Source organism: Eucyclogobius newberryi, unplaced genomic scaffold (assembly GCF_026437365.1).
Source record: "Eucyclogobius newberryi isolate DKJ021-1_F unplaced genomic scaffold, fEucNew1.0.hap1 SCAF_21, whole genome shotgun sequence".
In the NCBI taxonomy this organism is placed as follows: Eukaryota; Metazoa; Chordata; class Actinopteri; order Gobiiformes; family Gobiidae; genus Eucyclogobius; species Eucyclogobius newberryi.
In genome coordinates, this window is record NW_027315846.1 from 1,223,133 (window position 1) to 1,240,050 (window position 16,918).

At 44.1% G+C, this 16,918-nt stretch overlaps 1 protein-coding gene across 1 annotated transcript in view; it reads left to right on the top strand.

The window, feature by feature from the left end:
• The window catches only part of LOC140370930 (nesprin-2-like), a 32,034-nt gene that overhangs the window by 2,226 nt on the left and 12,890 nt on the right, over positions 1 to 16,918 (top strand). Inside the window, exons 3-10 of the mRNA XM_072458218.1 lie at positions 1,282 to 1,386; positions 1,457 to 1,555; positions 5,553 to 5,759; positions 7,311 to 7,469; positions 9,939 to 10,070; positions 11,040 to 11,233; positions 12,300 to 12,435; positions 13,636 to 13,887. Of these exons, the coding sequence (XP_072314319.1) occupies positions 1,282 to 1,386; positions 1,457 to 1,555; positions 5,553 to 5,759; positions 7,311 to 7,469; positions 9,939 to 10,070; positions 11,040 to 11,233; positions 12,300 to 12,435; positions 13,636 to 13,887 (1,284 nt within the window). The remainder of the gene's footprint in view (positions 1 to 1,281; positions 1,387 to 1,456; positions 1,556 to 5,552; positions 5,760 to 7,310; positions 7,470 to 9,938; positions 10,071 to 11,039; positions 11,234 to 12,299; positions 12,436 to 13,635; positions 13,888 to 16,918) is intronic.

Consider the following 16,918-nt stretch of genomic DNA (forward strand, 5'->3'; position numbering starts at 1 on the left):
GCACGTGTTTTACGGCTCGTTTGGACACTTAACATTATTGGGTGACGTTCTGCACGTGTTTTACGGCTCGTTTGGACACTTAACATTATTGCGTGACGTTCTGCACGTGTTTTACGGCTCTTTTGGACACTTAACATTATTGCGTGTTGTTCTGCCCGTGTTTATGGCTCGTTTGGACACTTAACATTATTGCGTGACGTTCTGCACGTGTTTTACGGCTCGTTTGGACACTTAACATTATTGCGTGTTGTTCTGCACGTGTTTTACGGCTCGTTTGGACACTTAACATTATTGCGTGTTGTTCTGCACGTGTTTTACGGCTCGTTTGGACACTTAACATTATTGCGTGTTGTTCTGCACGTGTTTTACGGCTCGTTTGGACACTTAACATTATTGCGTGTTGTTCTGCACGTGTTTTACGGCTCGTTTGGACACTTAACATTATTGGGTGACGTTCTGCACGTGTTTTACGGCTCGTTTGGACACTTAACATTATTGGGTGACGTTCTGCACGTGTTTTACGGCTCGTTTGGACACTTAACATTATTGGGTGACGTTCTGCACGTGTTTTACGGCTCGTTTGGACACTTAACATTATTGGGTGACGTTCTGCACGTGTTTTACGGCTCGTTTGGACACTTAACATTATTGGGTGACGTTCTGCACGTGTTTTACGGCTCGTTTGGACACTTAACATTATTGCGTGACGTTCTGCACGTGTTTTACGGCTCGTTTGGACACTTAACATTATTGCGTGACGTTCTGCACGTGTTTTACGGCTCGTTTGGACACTCAACATTATTGCGTGTTGTTCTGCACGTGTTTTACGGCTCGTTTGGACCTCAACATTATTGCGTGACGTTCTGCACGTGTTTTACGGCTCGTTTGGACACTTAACATTATTGCTTATCGTTCTGCACGTGTTTTACGGCTCGTTTGGACACTCAACATTATTGCGTGTTGTTCTGCACGTGTTTTACGGCTCGTTTGGACCTCAACATTATTGCGTGACGTTCTGCACGTGTTTTACGGCTCGTTTGGACACTTAACATTATTGCTTATCGTTCTGCACGTGTTTTACGGCTCGTTTGGACACTTAACATTATTGCGTGACGTTCTGCACGTGTTTTACGGCTCGTTTGGACACTTAACATTATTGCGTGACGTTCTGCACGTGTTTTACGGCTCGTTTGGACACTTAACATTATTGGGTGACGTTCTGCACGTGTTTTACGGCTCGTTTGGACACTTAACATTATTGCGTGATGTTTTAACCCACAGAAGCGCCTGAACGAGTTGCACGCTGCCTTCACTTCTAACCAAACCTCAGTTGAGCGAATAACCGCACCCGGCCCAAACGAGCCGCGGCTCGCTGAGGCGCTGCAGGTACCGTCTGAGCTCTGAGCGCGTTGAGTGAGTTCCACTGTTACGTTTTTACGCTGCGCTTTGTGTTCAGGTTCAGTTGTCGCTCCAGCTTCAGTCTGAAGATCTGAACGCTCTGATGCAGGAGCAGAGTCTGCCCCAGTCTCTGCTCCAGCGAGCCACAGAGCTGCAGGTGAACACCTGAACACATGACCACCTGAACACATGAACACCTGACCACCTGACCACCTGAACACCTGAACACCTGACCACCTGACCACCTGAACACCTGAACACCTGACCACCTGAACACATGACCACCTGACCACCTGAACACCACAACGCCAGAACACCTGACCACGTGAACACCTGACCACCTGAACACCAGAATGCCTGACCACCAGAACGCCCGACCACCTGAACGCTTGACCACTTGAACACCTGACGACCTGAACACCAGAACACCTGAATTCCTGACCACCTGAACACCAACCGAAAAACACCTGAACACTCGACTCTCTCACACCTGAACACTCGTCTCTCTCACACCTGAACACTTGACTCTCTTACACCTGAACACTTGACTCTATCAAACCTGAACACTCGACTCTATCAAACCTGAACACTCGACTCTCTTACACCTGAACACTTGACTCTATCAAACCTGAACACTCGACTCTATCAAACCTGAACACTCGACTCTCTTACACCTGAACACTTGACTCTATCAAACCTGAACACTCGACTCTATCAAACCTGAACACTCGACTCTCTCACAGCTGAACACTCGACTCTATCACACCTGAACACTGGACTCTCTCACACCTGAACACTGGACTCTCTCACACCTGAACACTGGACTCTAGCACACCTGAACACTTGACTCTCTCACAGCTGAACACTCGACTCTCTTACACCTGAACACTCGACTCTATCACACCTGAACACTGGACTCTCTCACACCTGAACCCTGGACTCTCTCACACCTGAACACTCGACTCTATCACACCTGAACACTGGACTCTCTCACACCTGAACACTGGACTCTCTCACACCTGAACACTGGACTCTAGCACACCTGAACACTTGACTCTCTCACAGCTGAACACTCGACTCTCTTACACCTGAACACTCGACTCTATCACACCTGAACACTGGACTCTCTCACACCTGAACACTCGACTCTATCACACCTGAACACTGGACTCTCTCACACCTGAACACTTGACTCTCTCACACCTGAACACTCGACTCTCTCACACCTGAACACTCGTCTCTCTCACACCTGAACACTTGACTCTCTCACACCTGAACACTCGACTCTATCACACCTAAACACTCGACTCTCTCACACCTGAACACTCGACTCTCTCACACCTGAACACTGAACACTCGACTCTCTCACACCTGAACACTCGACTCTCTCACACCTGAACACTCGTCTCTCTCACACCTGAACACTTGACTCTATCACACCTGAACACTTGACTCTCTCACACCTGAACACTCGACTCTCTCACACCTGAACACTCGTCTCTCTCACACCTGAACACTCGACTCTCTTACACCTGAACACTCGACTCTATCACACCTGAACACTGGACTCTCTCACACCTGAACACTTGACTCTCTTACACCTGAACACTCGTCTCTATCACACCTGAACACTCGACTCTCTTACACCTGAACACTCGACTCTATCACACCTGAACACTGGACTCTCTCACACCTGAACACTGGACTCTCTCACACCTGAACACTGGACTCTCTCACACCTGAACACTCATCTCTCTCACACCTAAACACTCGACTCTCTTACACCTGAACACTCGACTCTCTCACTCCTGAACACTCGACTCTCTCATACCTGAACACTCAACTCTCTCACACCTGAACACTCGACTCTCTCACACCTGAACACTCGTCTCTCTCACACCTGAACACTCGCCTCTCTCACACCTGAACACTCGACTCTCTCACACATGAACACTCGTCTCTCTCACACCTGAACACTTGACTCTCTCACACCTGAACACTCGATTCTCACACCTGAACACTCGACTCTCTCACACCTGAACACTCGTCTCTCTCACACCTGAACACTTGACTCTCTCACACCTGAACACTCGACTCTATCACACCTAAACACTCGACTCTCTCACACCTGAACACTCGACTCTCTCACACCTGAACACTGAACACTCGACTCTCTCACACCTGAACACTCGACTCTCTCACACCTGAACACTCGTCTCTCTCACACCTGAACACTCGACTCTCTTACACCTGAACACTCGACTCTCTCACACCTGAACACTGGACTCTCTCACACCTGAACACTCGTCTCTCTCACACCTGAACACTCGACTCTCTTACACCTGAACACTCGTCTCTATCACACCTGAACACTCGTCTCTATCACACCTGAACACTCGACTCTATCACACCTGAACACTCGACTCTCTCACAGCTGAACACTCGACTCTCTTACACCTGAACACTGGACTCTCTCACAGCTGAACACTCGACTCTCTCACACCTGAACACTGGACTCTCTTACACCTGAACACTCGTCTCTCTCACACCTGAACACTCGACTCTCTTACGCCTGAACACTCGTCTCTCTCACACCTGAACACTCGAATTTCTCACAGCTGAACACTCGACTCTCTTACACCTGAACACTCGACTCTATCACACCTGAACACTGGACTCTCTCACACCTGAACACTCGTCTCTATCACACCTGAACACTCGACTCTCTTACACCTGAACACTCGACTCTCTCACTCCTGAACACTCGACTCTCTCACACCTGAACACTCGACTCTCTCACACCTGAACACTCGACTCTCTCACACCTGAACACTCGACTCTCTCACACCTGAACACTCGTCTCTCTCACACCTGAACACTCGTCTCTCTCACACCTGAACACTCGTCTCTCTCACACCTGAACACCCGACTCTCTCACAGCTGAACACTCGACTCTCTCACACCTGAACACTCGTCTCTCTCACACCTGAACACTCGACTCTCTCACACCTGAACACTTGACTCTCTCACACCTGAACACTCGATTCTCACACCTGAACACTTGACTCTCTCACACCTGAACACTCGACTCTATCACACCTAAACACTCGACTCTCTCACACCTGAACACTGAACACTCGACTCTCACACCTGAACACTCGACTCTCTCACACCTGAACACTGGACTCTCTCACACCTGAACACTCGTCTCTCTCACACCTGAACACTCGACTCTCTTACACCTGAACACTCGTCTCTATCACACCTGAACACTCGACTCTATCACACCTGAACACTGGACTCTCTCACAGCTGAACACTCGACTCTCTCACACCTGAACACTCGACTCTCTCACAGCTGAACACTCGACTCTCTTACACCTGAACACTCGACTCTATCACACCTGAACACTGGACTCTCTCACACCTGAACACTGGATTCTCTCACACCTGAACACTCATCTCTCTCACACCTGAACACTCGACTCTCTTACACCTGAACACTCGTCTCTATCACACCTGAACACTCGTCTCTATCACACCTGAACACTCGACTCTCTCACTCCTGAACACTCGACTCTCTCACACCTGAACACTCGACTCTCTCACACCTGAACACTCGACTCTCTCACACCTGAACACTCGACTCTCTCACACCTGAACACTTGACTCTCTCACACCTGAACACTGAACACTCGACTCTCACACCTGAACACTCGACTCTCTTACGCCTGAACACTCGTCTCTCTCACACCTGAACACTCGAATTTCTCACAGCTGAACACTCGACTCTCTTACACCTGAACACTTGACTCTCTCACACCTGAACACTGAACACTCGACTCTCACACCTGAACACTCGACTCTCTTACGCCTGAACACTCGTCTCTATCACACCTGAACACTCGACTCTCTCACTCCTGAACACTCGACTCTCTCACACCTGAACACTCGACTCTCTCACACCTGAACACTCGACTCTCTCACACCTGAACACTCGACTCTCTCACACCTGAACACTCGTCTCTCTCACACCTGAACACTCGTCTCTCTCACACCTGAACACTCGTCTCTCTCACACCTGAACACTCGACTCCCTCACACCTGAACACTCGACTCCCTCACACCTGAACACGTCTCTTCTCCCGTTTCCAGGAGGAGCTGGACAGTGCGTTGCTCGGCGTCTCGTCTCGCGCCGTGGCCCTCAGGAGCCGCTCAGATCTTCAGCAGACGTTGGGTCAGATGCTCCTCGGCCTCCGAGAGCTTCTGACCGATGGATCCGAGAGAATCCACACCGTCCAGACGGGAAACGCCTCAACGCGGAGCAAAGAGCAGCTCCTGGACCAGACCAAGAGACACACGGTCAGTGCTGGTCAGACCACGGGACAGAACAAGGGTCAGAGCACGGGTCAGAACAAGGGTCAGAACACGGGTCAGAACACGGGTCAAAACACGGGTCAGAACAGGGGTCAGAACACGGGTCAGATCACGGGTCAGAACACGGGTCAGAACACGGGTCAGATCACGGGTCAAAACACGGGTCAGAGCACGGGTCAGAGCACGGGTCAGAACACGGGTCAGAGCACGGGTCAGAACAGGGGTCAGATCACGGGTCAGAACACGGGTCAGAACACGGGTCAGAGCACGGGTCAGAACAGGGGTCAGAACACGGGTCAGAACACGGGTCAGATCACGGGTCAGATCACGGGTCAGAACACGGGTCAGAACACGGGTCAGATCACGGGTCAGATCACGGGTCAGAACATGGGTCAGAACACGGGTCAGAGAAGTCCGAGGAGGCAGATGGAAGCAATGATGGAAGCGTCTGGGGTGAAATGGAGGGAAATGTGGACAAATTGAAGGGAGATTTGAGAGCCAGAGGGGCGGAGCCAGTTCAGATAGGGTTAAATGACCTTTTGGAAAAATTGGAGGAAAATATAATAAAAAGGGCAATTTTATGAAATATGGTAAGAAATGGAAAGAAATTGGTGGAAAGTTTGAAGCCGAATGAAACTATTGGTGATTTTTTGGGAGGGAAATTCGGTTGAAAATTGACATTTGGTGGAAAAATCTGTGGGAATTTAGATAAAAGGCCAGAAGAGGAGACAAAGAGCAGAAGAGGAGACGAAGAGCAGAAGAGGAGACGAAGAGCAGAAGAGGTGGAGCAGAAGAGGAGAGGAAGAGCAGAAGAGGAGACAAAGAGCAGAAGAGGAGACGAAGAGCAGAAGAGGAGACAAAGAGCAGAAGAGGAGGAGCAGAAGAGGAGAGGAAGAGCAGAAGAGGAGACAAAGAGCAGAAGAGTAGAGGAAGAGCAGAAGAGGAGACGAAGAGCAGAAGAGGAGACGAAGAGCAGAAGAGGAGGAGCAGAAGAGGAGAGGAAGAGCAGAAGAGGAGACAAAGAGCAGAAGAGTAGAGGAAGAGCAGAAGAGGAGACGAAGAGCAGAAGAGGAGACGAAGAGCAGAAGAGGAGACGAAGAGCAGAAGAGGAGGAGCAGAAGAGGAGACGAAGAGCAGAAGAGGAGGAGCAGAAGAGGAGACGAAGAGCAGAAGAGGAGGAGCAGAAGAGGAGACGAAGAGCAGAAGAGGAGGAGCAGAAGAGGGTTTTTATTAGTCAGCAATAAAATATTTGATCAAATCATTATTTCTATTGCACATTTAGACTTTGACAACAATTAACAGCAAAATACAGGTTAAAATATGGCGACTAAAGACTTCTAGATTGAGAACATTCACAAATAAAGACAATAATTGATAAAAATCTGACCTTTTTATTCTTTTTTTTTGGACATTTTGATGTAATAATGTCACGTCTTTGTTCTTTCAGAGTTCGATTCTCAAAACGACTGCAGTCATGTTGTCGACACTCGCATGATTAATCTGTTCTTTGTTCTGCTCGTCTTCTCCCACGTTTAGAGGTTCTTCCAGTTCCTACACCAGCATTTCAAGACCCTGCAGTTCCTGTCTGAAAGGTTCCCAGAGTTTCACAAATCTGTGGAGGACCTAAAGGACGAGATGATGCGACTGGAGGAGCGAGGACTGAAGACAGGGACCAGCATGGAGCTCACTCTGCAGGTCATACCATAATAATACATCCATCCATCTTCTACCGCTTGTTCCCTTTAGGGGTCGCGGGTGACTGGAGCCTATCCCAGTGACTTTGGGCCTTAGGCGGGGTACACCCTGGACAGTGGCCAACTTGTCGCAGGGCCAACACAGAGACATGGACATTACAGACAGTTCACTCTCACATTCATTCACTAGGGCCAATTTAGAGTCACCAATTGTACCTGACACTTGCATGTGATTGGACGGTGGGAGGAGCCAGAGAACCTGGAGAGAACCCACGGTAACACGGGGAGAACATGCAGACTCCACCCAGAGAGATCATGTGATGTTGGTCTGGTCCGGGAATCGAACCCATGATCTCCTTCTTGGGAGGCAAGAGCGCTAACCACCTTTGCTAATAATAATAAACATAGTCGCAAGCGGCAATGATTGGCCCTCGCCATGCCACCACCACAAGACGAGGGGCGGGGCTAATGCCCCAATTTACCTTTTATTACACCTCCTGCTGAATCTGTGACGCTGTCACATCTTCTCCCCTTTGCTTTACATATGAAGGGGAAAGTTTATGGCTCTGCTGCACAAAGTCTGTGACGCTTAGAATAAAGATTTGGATAACTTTGGTCCACCCCTGAAGAATTTCAGGTCAATAGGGCAAATGCCCAAAGAGGAGTTTTTAAAAGTATAAAGTGTCATGTTCACATTTCAGAGATTTTCCCTTTGGAATAACATGGGAGGTTTCTGTCATCGCTATGGCTACACCGTAACAATTATGACATGGGTCTCATTGGCTTTTTTGATCGGGATGCCAAAATGGAATTTTGTGCCAAATTTAATTACATTTGGAAAAATTTTACATTTTACCCTCCATATAAATGTTATGTCACTCTGTAGGAGGCGCTGTCGCGCCAAATTAATTTATTTCACTTAAACCCTTTGCCCTAAACCTATTTTAACAACTGATTCAAATTTGACGCAATTCGGGCTTTATCTGCGCAAACGGCAGCAAATTTAAAATTTGGGAAATTTCCTAAATTGTAGCTCCAGTTTGCGGCTTCGCCGCACAGGCACCGTACCACTTGTTCATAACATTTGGATAACTTTAGATGCCCCCCAAAGTTATGCTTGATCGGGCTATTGCCCACGGAGGAGTTCGTCAAAGTGTGAAACGTAAATGTGAACATTTTACGGATTTTGCGTTTTTCCTGTTTGTGACAGTATATTTGCGGCTCCGCCGCACAGAGCCCGTAGCATTTAGAATAAACATATGGATAACTTTTGATGCTTCGCTTGTGTAGATGATTTTCCCCAAATGTATCTTTTGGGACAAAACGCTACTGATTCTTCCCAGAAAAACGTATTTGACTGAAAAGACGTTGTTTTGGAAATAAGTCAAATCAGAACTTGTCGTTTGTAATTAAAATGATCTGAAAAAGAGACAGAAAGCAGAAGGATAAAGCTCTATGCACTTTGGGGGTTCATTTTTACATTTTGCTGGTTGTTATCAGCGCGCTGCCCGGCCCTGATGAGATGGGAGACAAAAACGTATAAATGAAGTCCAATTCTGAGTCTCGTTTGCGCCTTTTTCTGCTTTTTCTGAGAGAAGCAGCTCAGAGTCGTTCAGCTTCACAAAAGAGCGTCACATGTTTTCCATTTACTTTCCCTGTCGTTCACACGCCTCAGAATGATCCTCATCATGTTCATTATGTCTGTGTGTGTGTGTGTGTGTGTGTGTGTGTGGGTTCATTACGTCTGTGTGTGTGTGTTCATTGTGTGTGTGTTCATTGTGTCTGTGTTCATTGTGTGTGTGTGTTCATTGTGTGTGTGTGTGTGTTCATTTTGTGTGTGTGTGTGTTCATTGTGTGTGTGTTCATTGTGTGTGTGTTCATTGTGTGTGTGTGTGTCTGTGTTCATTGTGTGTGTGTTCATTCCATGTGTGTGTTCATAACGTGTGTGTTCATTCCATGTGTGTGTGTCTTCATTGCGTGTGGTGTGTGTGTGTGTGTGTGTGTGTGTTCATTGCGTGTGTGTTCATTGTGTGTGTGTGTGTGTGTGTTCATTGTGTGTGTGTGTTCATTGTGTGTGTGTGTGTCTGTGTTCGTTGTGTGTGTGTTCATTGTGTGTGTTCATTACGTGTGTGTGTTCATAACGTGTGTGTTCATTCCATGTGTGTGTGTCTTCATTGCGTGTGGTGTGTGTGTTCATTGTGTGTGTGTTCATTGTGTGTGTGTTCATTGTGTGTGTGTGTGTGTGTTCATTGTGTGTGTGTGTGTGTGTGTCTGTGTTCATTGTGTGTGTATTCATTGTGTGTGTTCATTACGTGTGTGTGTTCATAACGTGTGTGTTCATTCCATGTGTGTGTGTGTTCATTGCGTGTGGTGTGTGTGTTCATTGTGTGTGTGTTCATTGCATGTGGTGTGTGTGTTCATTGTGTGTGTGTTCATTGTGTGTGTGTGTGTGTGTGTGTGTGTGCTGTAGGCGTGGTCCCAGTGGGAGCAGGACTGTGATTGGATGGATTCGCTGCTGAGGAACACGCAGACGTCGTTTCCCATCATGCCTCGGGAGTGGGACTCGGACGAGCACATAGAAAACTACCTCTCTATCTACCAGGTACAAGCGCCACAGCTCAGGGGCCCGGGCGGGGACGGTTCAGGGCCCGGGCGGGGACGGTTCAGGGCCCGGGCGGGGACGGTTCAGGGCCCGGGCGGGGACGGTTCAGGGCCCGGGCGGGGACGGTTCAGGGTTCAGGCGGGGGCGATTCAGGGGACGGGCGGGGACGGTTCAGGGCCTGGGCGGGGGCGGTTCAGGGCCCAAGCGGGGACGGTTCAGGGCCCAAGCGGGGACGGTTCAGCTGCTTAGAGGTGAAGGAAAAACACAATTCAATCCGGTTCATTATTTTGTTTTTCATTTAAAAAAATAAATGTTTTTTTTGTTGTTTCTAAATCTGTTTGTTTTTTACATTTTAGGTTGAAGTCTAAAAACTACATCACTTTTTCTTTTTTTAAGAATGTGAGGAAATCAAAATATTAAACAAACAAAACTGGAAAGAAAAGGTTTATTTTTTTAAAAATGTGGTTTCAAAATAAATAAATATTAAATACATTAAATACATAAATTATTATTAATTTCAAAAATACATGAATTAAATAATGATATCATTATAAAAAAACATTATTTTATGGTTGTACAAAATGAATAAAACATAAGCAGCACAATGGTGTGTTTCATCTCTTTGTTGTAATCAATAAAAGAAAATCAAGAAAGAAAAGTTTTTGATGAATGTGTTTTTTCCAGTTTTTTTCTAAAGTTGTGATTGACGCATTTCAGGAATAACACGTAAAATCCCTAATAAAGTACTTTTGTTTGTCTTGTCAGAGCGTTTTCTAATTCCACGAGAACATTTAGTCGACCAAGACTTTCATTATAGTCGATTTTCAGGAGAGAAAATTGTACTTTTTCCATCATTTGTGATCGAAAAGCAAAATTACTGACATTTTTTCCCTCAAAAGTCCTAAATCTTTCTTTCTTGTCAGTCGTTGAGGCGTTTGGTTCTTGTAACGAGTCGCTCTCTTTCTTCAGGATCTGGGCAGGTTTTTGACGGACAGCTCGGCTCGTGCGGCGCGTCTGTGGAAAGGCGGCGCCGAGCTGCACGAGGCCGGCTCTGAAGCGGCAAGTTCGGTCGGCGCCGAAATGGACTCGAAGTGGAAACGTCTGAGCCAAAGAGTGGAGCGTGAACGCGACGGCGTGCTGAGGGTCAGAACGCTCCGGAACCGGTCAGAACACGCTCCGGTTTATCCCTCCTCAAAGAGCAGGAAAGGGTTTGAGGCGGGGAAAAAGGCGGAAAAAGGGGGAAACAATTTAAAAAGGGAGAAAAAGGGAAAAGAAAAGGGAAAAGGGGGTGGAAAGGGAGAAAAAAGGGGAAAAAAAGAGAAAGGGAGAAAAAGAAAAAAAGGAGGGAAAAGGAAAAAAATAAAAAGGAAGAAATAGGGGGGGAAAGGGGAAAAGGATAAATTCGAAAAAAAAGAAAAAAAGGAAAATAGGGAAAAAAGAGAAGAAAAAAAGGGAAAAAATTGGCGAAAAAAGGGGGGGAAATTAAGAACAAGTGAAAAAAGGGGGGAAAAGGCGGGAAATGGGAAGGAAAAATAAAGAATGGAAAAGATATAAACAAATAAATAATAAATAAGTAAAAAAAACACTTCTCATGAACTGATTAATAGTTTGGACGTAGAAACAGATCAAATTCTAAGCCTGATTTATTTATGTTTTAACTAAAAAAAAAATGAAAAAAAATGTAATATTTATACTCACGTTTAGTAAGATCTTGTTTTCTAAAAAATGACATAAAAAAATCTAAAATCTGGTCTGTATTTTTTTTCTTTATCGAATGTCAAAATAATTTAAGAATGAAATTTCAACCTGGCTTTATCCATTTTTCAGATTTAAATCTCCAAAATATTTAGAATTTTGGCAAATTTTACACCCAATCAGCCTTAAATATATATATAGTAAGTATAATATGTATATAAACCTGACATGATGAAAAACCTATAATAAACCTGTCACATTTTGTTCAATATAATGACAATATATCATGAAATATAAAACTGCATGAATTTTTTCTTGATTCAATAATTACTCTAACAATGTTTTCTTGTAAATCGGCCTTTGAAGTTATTCCTTCATGTGCATTTGAGATATCAATACATAACAAATATATAACACCATTTGTATTATTTATGTGCAAATATTATAGGTTTAAAACTTAATAAAACTTTTGACCAAACAAACATTTGTGATTTTTCAAACGTGAAAACATCAGAATCTGTTTCTTCTGTAAAGGTTTTTGCGTGACTCTGCTGCACTCGCTGAATGGATGGGCGGGGCTAAGGACATGATTGACAGACAGCAGGCCCTCCTCTCGACCAATGAAGACGAAGACGCCTCCACCAGAAAAGCGAACTTCCTCCAAATGATGGCGAGTATTTTACTGTTAATAATGATTTTCCGTCTTAGACTTTAATGTCGGACTGTTTTTGTTGTTGGATTATTGTAAAAACTTCTACAAACTCTAAAAGAACAAATATTTACTGCAAAACGTACTTTTTCCGTCCTGTTTACGAGCTCGTCTTCTCCGACCAACACAAAAAACACTCTTTGTTTTGAATCGTCCCAGACTCAGATTCAGTGACGGGAAAAACACATTTGGTTCATTCTTCTTTCTTTGACATTTTTTTGGGAGAAAATCAAACTATTAAACAAATAAAACTGGATTGACAATATTTCTTTTAAAAAAATGTGGTTTCTAAATAAATAAAATAAATAAAAGATATCAAATAAATGAAATAAATATAATGAATGAAGAAATTATAAATAAATAAATAGATGGATAAATAAACAAATAATAAAATAGATGAATGAATGAATAAATAAATAGATTGATAGATGGATAAATAGAGTAATAGATGAATAAATCATACATAAATCATACATTTAAAAAAATGTATTTATGGTTGTGCAAAATAAAATGAATGAAATGAAAGCAGCACAATGGTTTTGTTTTATATTTTATGGTTGTTATAAATAAAAGAATATCAAGAAAAAAAAGTATTTTTTTTTCTTTTTTTTGCTGAATGTGTTTTTTCCTTCTTTTTTTATCTTATGTTATGATTGACACATTTCAGGAATAACGCGTAACGTAAATCCTCAAAAAATCTAAATCTTTTTACAAGTTTAGTTTCCCTATTATTTAGGGCCGCAATTTTACGGCCCTAAATAATAATCCTCAAACATTTTGAGGAAAGAAAATTATACTTTTTCCATCATTTTTGACAGAAAAGCAAAGTCAGACGTTTCTCGCCTCAAAAATTCAAAACCTTTATTTTCAGTCGTTAAATCTTAAAACTTGAGCATCGATTTGAATATTTCTGACTCTTCATTACAACCGTGGTCATTCCCTCCGCTGCCAATAGATGGAGTGCTAACACAAATCCTGATGAGGGAACGCCCGACTGAGAGGAAGCCATGCTCTGGTTTTCAGGACAAACATTATCTCTGACGCCAAAGCAACACGAGACGGTTTAAAGGGCGAAAACAGCCCGAATAAGACGTGAAATATGATTCAGAACTGTATTCATATTCATATTCAGAACATAAAGTCCGTTTGCTTTCGCCGCAGGGTTTGTCCAAAGAGCTGGAGGCCACGGCGAGTCTCAAAGCCGCGGTGACGAGCTCCGGGTCACGGCTGCTCCGGACCCAGAACCCGGACCTGGACCTGGACCTGGACAAGGACCGGGACCTGGACAAGGACCGGGACGTGGAGAAAGACCCGGAGAGTGCGAACTGGGTGTGGTCCCGGGTCAGAGGGGCGGAGCTGCAGTGGGCCGGCCTGAGCGCAGACGCCACAGCGCTGACGCAAACGCTGCACAAGGTTTCCTTGAATTATGCAGTATTTTTATGTGTATTTAAGTATTTTCAGGACTACTATTAACATTTTAGCGTTTTTATACCTTCATGAATCTCTACAAACTGGACCGACGCAGGGACAGACATCAGGCAAATGAGAAACTGACTTTATTTTCATTTAGTTTCTTTCGCTGTTTAGTCGATGTTCGCTCGTGTTCTCATTTTTGATTTTCGCGCTCTGGTCGTTTACTGTGTTTTATGTTTATTCTTTTTTATTATTATTGAACAAAACAAACAAACAAAATAGTCCATTATTTTCAAAAACTGATTTTCTGCAGTTGAAGGTGCGACGCTGCAGGTCCACAGGAAACAGTCTGAAACTTTACCTGGATGGGAAATGGATAGGGCTAAATTTAAATTATTTGCGTGTTGTTTTGGCGTTGTGGGTTTAAAACAATGTTTACATAAAGGATGTTTGAAAATTGATTTAGTTTTAAAGTAAACTAGATCTCACTGAAAATGTGCTTATTTTTTTTAAAGTTAAAGCCTAAATAAATCAGGTTTAGAATTAGATCTGAACCAATCTGATTCTCCTTTAAGCTCTGATTTCTGTTTCTGTGGGAGGAAAAATACATTTGGACGAAACCACGTCCCAGAGAAATCTATCAAATTTGAACAATAAAACATCTTCAGGAGCAGATTGGACGAGCGAAAGTCGATGTGTTTAGAGCAAAAACTGACACAAAAAATGTCCAGTTTTGTTTTAGAATGACGTTGAAATGCCATTGTAAATCTGCCTTTAATTCCACTTGTCAAAGGCCCTTCAGCGTGAAAAGCCGCTCGCTGAAGCCGCTCGCTCGCTCCAGCTGCTGCTTGTCACATTCGCTCCTCCAAACTCTTTTGTCGCAGCTTCTCAGAAAGTCTCATTTTCCCCTCAGACCGGCTCTAGAGTCTTGGATAATGTGTTTCTGTCCTGCGGCCTTTGAACGTCCCGTTTGAAGCGTGTCGCCGTGTTTACGGGACTGTACGGACTCGAAAACGCATTTGAAAAGACTTTTAATAACTCAAAATATTTAAAAAATGACACAATTTCAGATTTTCAAGATTGATTTCACTTTATTAGGCCCGAGCGCCACAAGCTGGCGAGAGGCCTATTAATCTCGTAAGGCCGTGCAAAGCACGGCTGCGAAAGTGCGCACATAGTGCGCACGAAATCGAGCGCGAAGCGCTCGCCCACTTCCAAACACTCACTAACGCACTCCTTCACTCACGCACGCTCCGTGCATACTAATTAGTAGTAGGAAAATGGAACATTACCGTTGTAAACGGGCGAAGCCCGTGCAAAAGTGCGCACTAAACGAGCACTTTACATTGCCCTTATAAAGCACTCATTTGCGCCAAGTAGCTCACGAATACGTTCCCCATATCTTGCATGTTCCGTGCATATAAGCATGTAATGCAAAAATTTAACATTATTACTGTAGAGGGCCAAAAACACAAAGTGGGCGGAGCCCACTCAAAATTAACGAAAGTACCCGTCAGTGACCAGGGACCCACACCATGAGGTAGGAAAGCGCGAGCGCTTTCCGAAAATGTATAGTTTATGATATTTGAAAAATGGGAAACATTGTTTTCGCATCGGAATATTATTCTTTCTTTCTTCTTCTTCTTCTCGGGACCAACCCCCCTATTTTTCACCCAGTGAACATTGACGAAAAGTCACAAAAATTTGCACACCTCTAAAGATCGTGCCTCTCTACATTCTGGCTATTTCCCTTTTCTAAAATTTTAAAAATTGGCGCGTCAGCGCCCCCAAATGTACCAAAAATGCATTGAGAGATAGGAAATGACCCAAAAAAGATCTGATCGTAGAATCATGAAATTTGGCGCAGAGGTAGATGGTGACAAGAGAAGTAAAAAATATTACTACGGCAACGCCGTCCGCCCAACCAAATGTCGGCCATATTGGTTCAAAAATGGCTAAGCATGACTCGGAGTTTTTCCAAATGTCGTACTTTTACGAACGCCTCCCAGGGCGTTGGCTCTAAATAGCTGAAATTTGGTGAAAATGCTACTGAGGAGTGGGACATCAAAAGTTATTCAAATTACATTGATACCTGTCACGGTCTCTGTGCGACGAAGCCGCAAACTTTAGCTAGAATTTCAGAAATCTCCCAAATTTAACATTTCTGCCGTTTGCGCAGATAAAGTCTGAATTGCGTCAAATTAGAATCAGTTGTTAAACTCTTTGCCCTAAACCTACTTGAAGTGAAATAAATTCATTTGGCGCCGCAGCGCCCCCTACAGATTTTATATGAAGGTTAAATGTTTAGTTTTGCGAAATTATATGAAATTTGACACACAACTCAATTTTAGCATCCCCATCAAAAAAGTCAATGAGACCCATGTCATAATTGTCATGGCTTTGCCGTAGCGATGACCAAAACCTCCCATGTTATTCCAATGGGGAAATCGCCAGAACATGTTTACACTTTAGACTTTCACAAACTCCTCCCCCTCAGGGCGTTAGCCCTATTAACCTGAAATTTGGTGAGACTCATCTTCAGGGGTGGACCATCAAAAGGTATCCACATTTTTATTCAAAGAGTCACGGTGTCTGTGCGGCAAAGCCGCACATTTTGCCAAGAATTCAAAATAAAATTGCTTTTTGATGGTAAAACAAAGGGGAGAAGATGTGACAGCGTCACAGATTCAGCAGTAGGCGTAATAAAAGGACAATTGGGGCGCGTTAGCGCCCCCTCCTCTTGCGGCGTAGCGGCGGCGGTGTGGCGAGGGCCGATCATTGCCGCTTGCGGCTTTAATTATTATTATTATTATTATTATTTTTTTATTTTTTATTAAACGACAACAAACATTAACATAACAAAACAGTCACAAAACCAAACAAAAATATTCCACCTTCACCACAGATTTACACAAAAAAGACAACTAAAAAACAAACAAACTAAACAACAAACAAACAAACAAATTAAAATAAAATAAACTGAAAACGACACCAGTATTTCAATGTGTTTTTGTGGGCCATATATTAATTT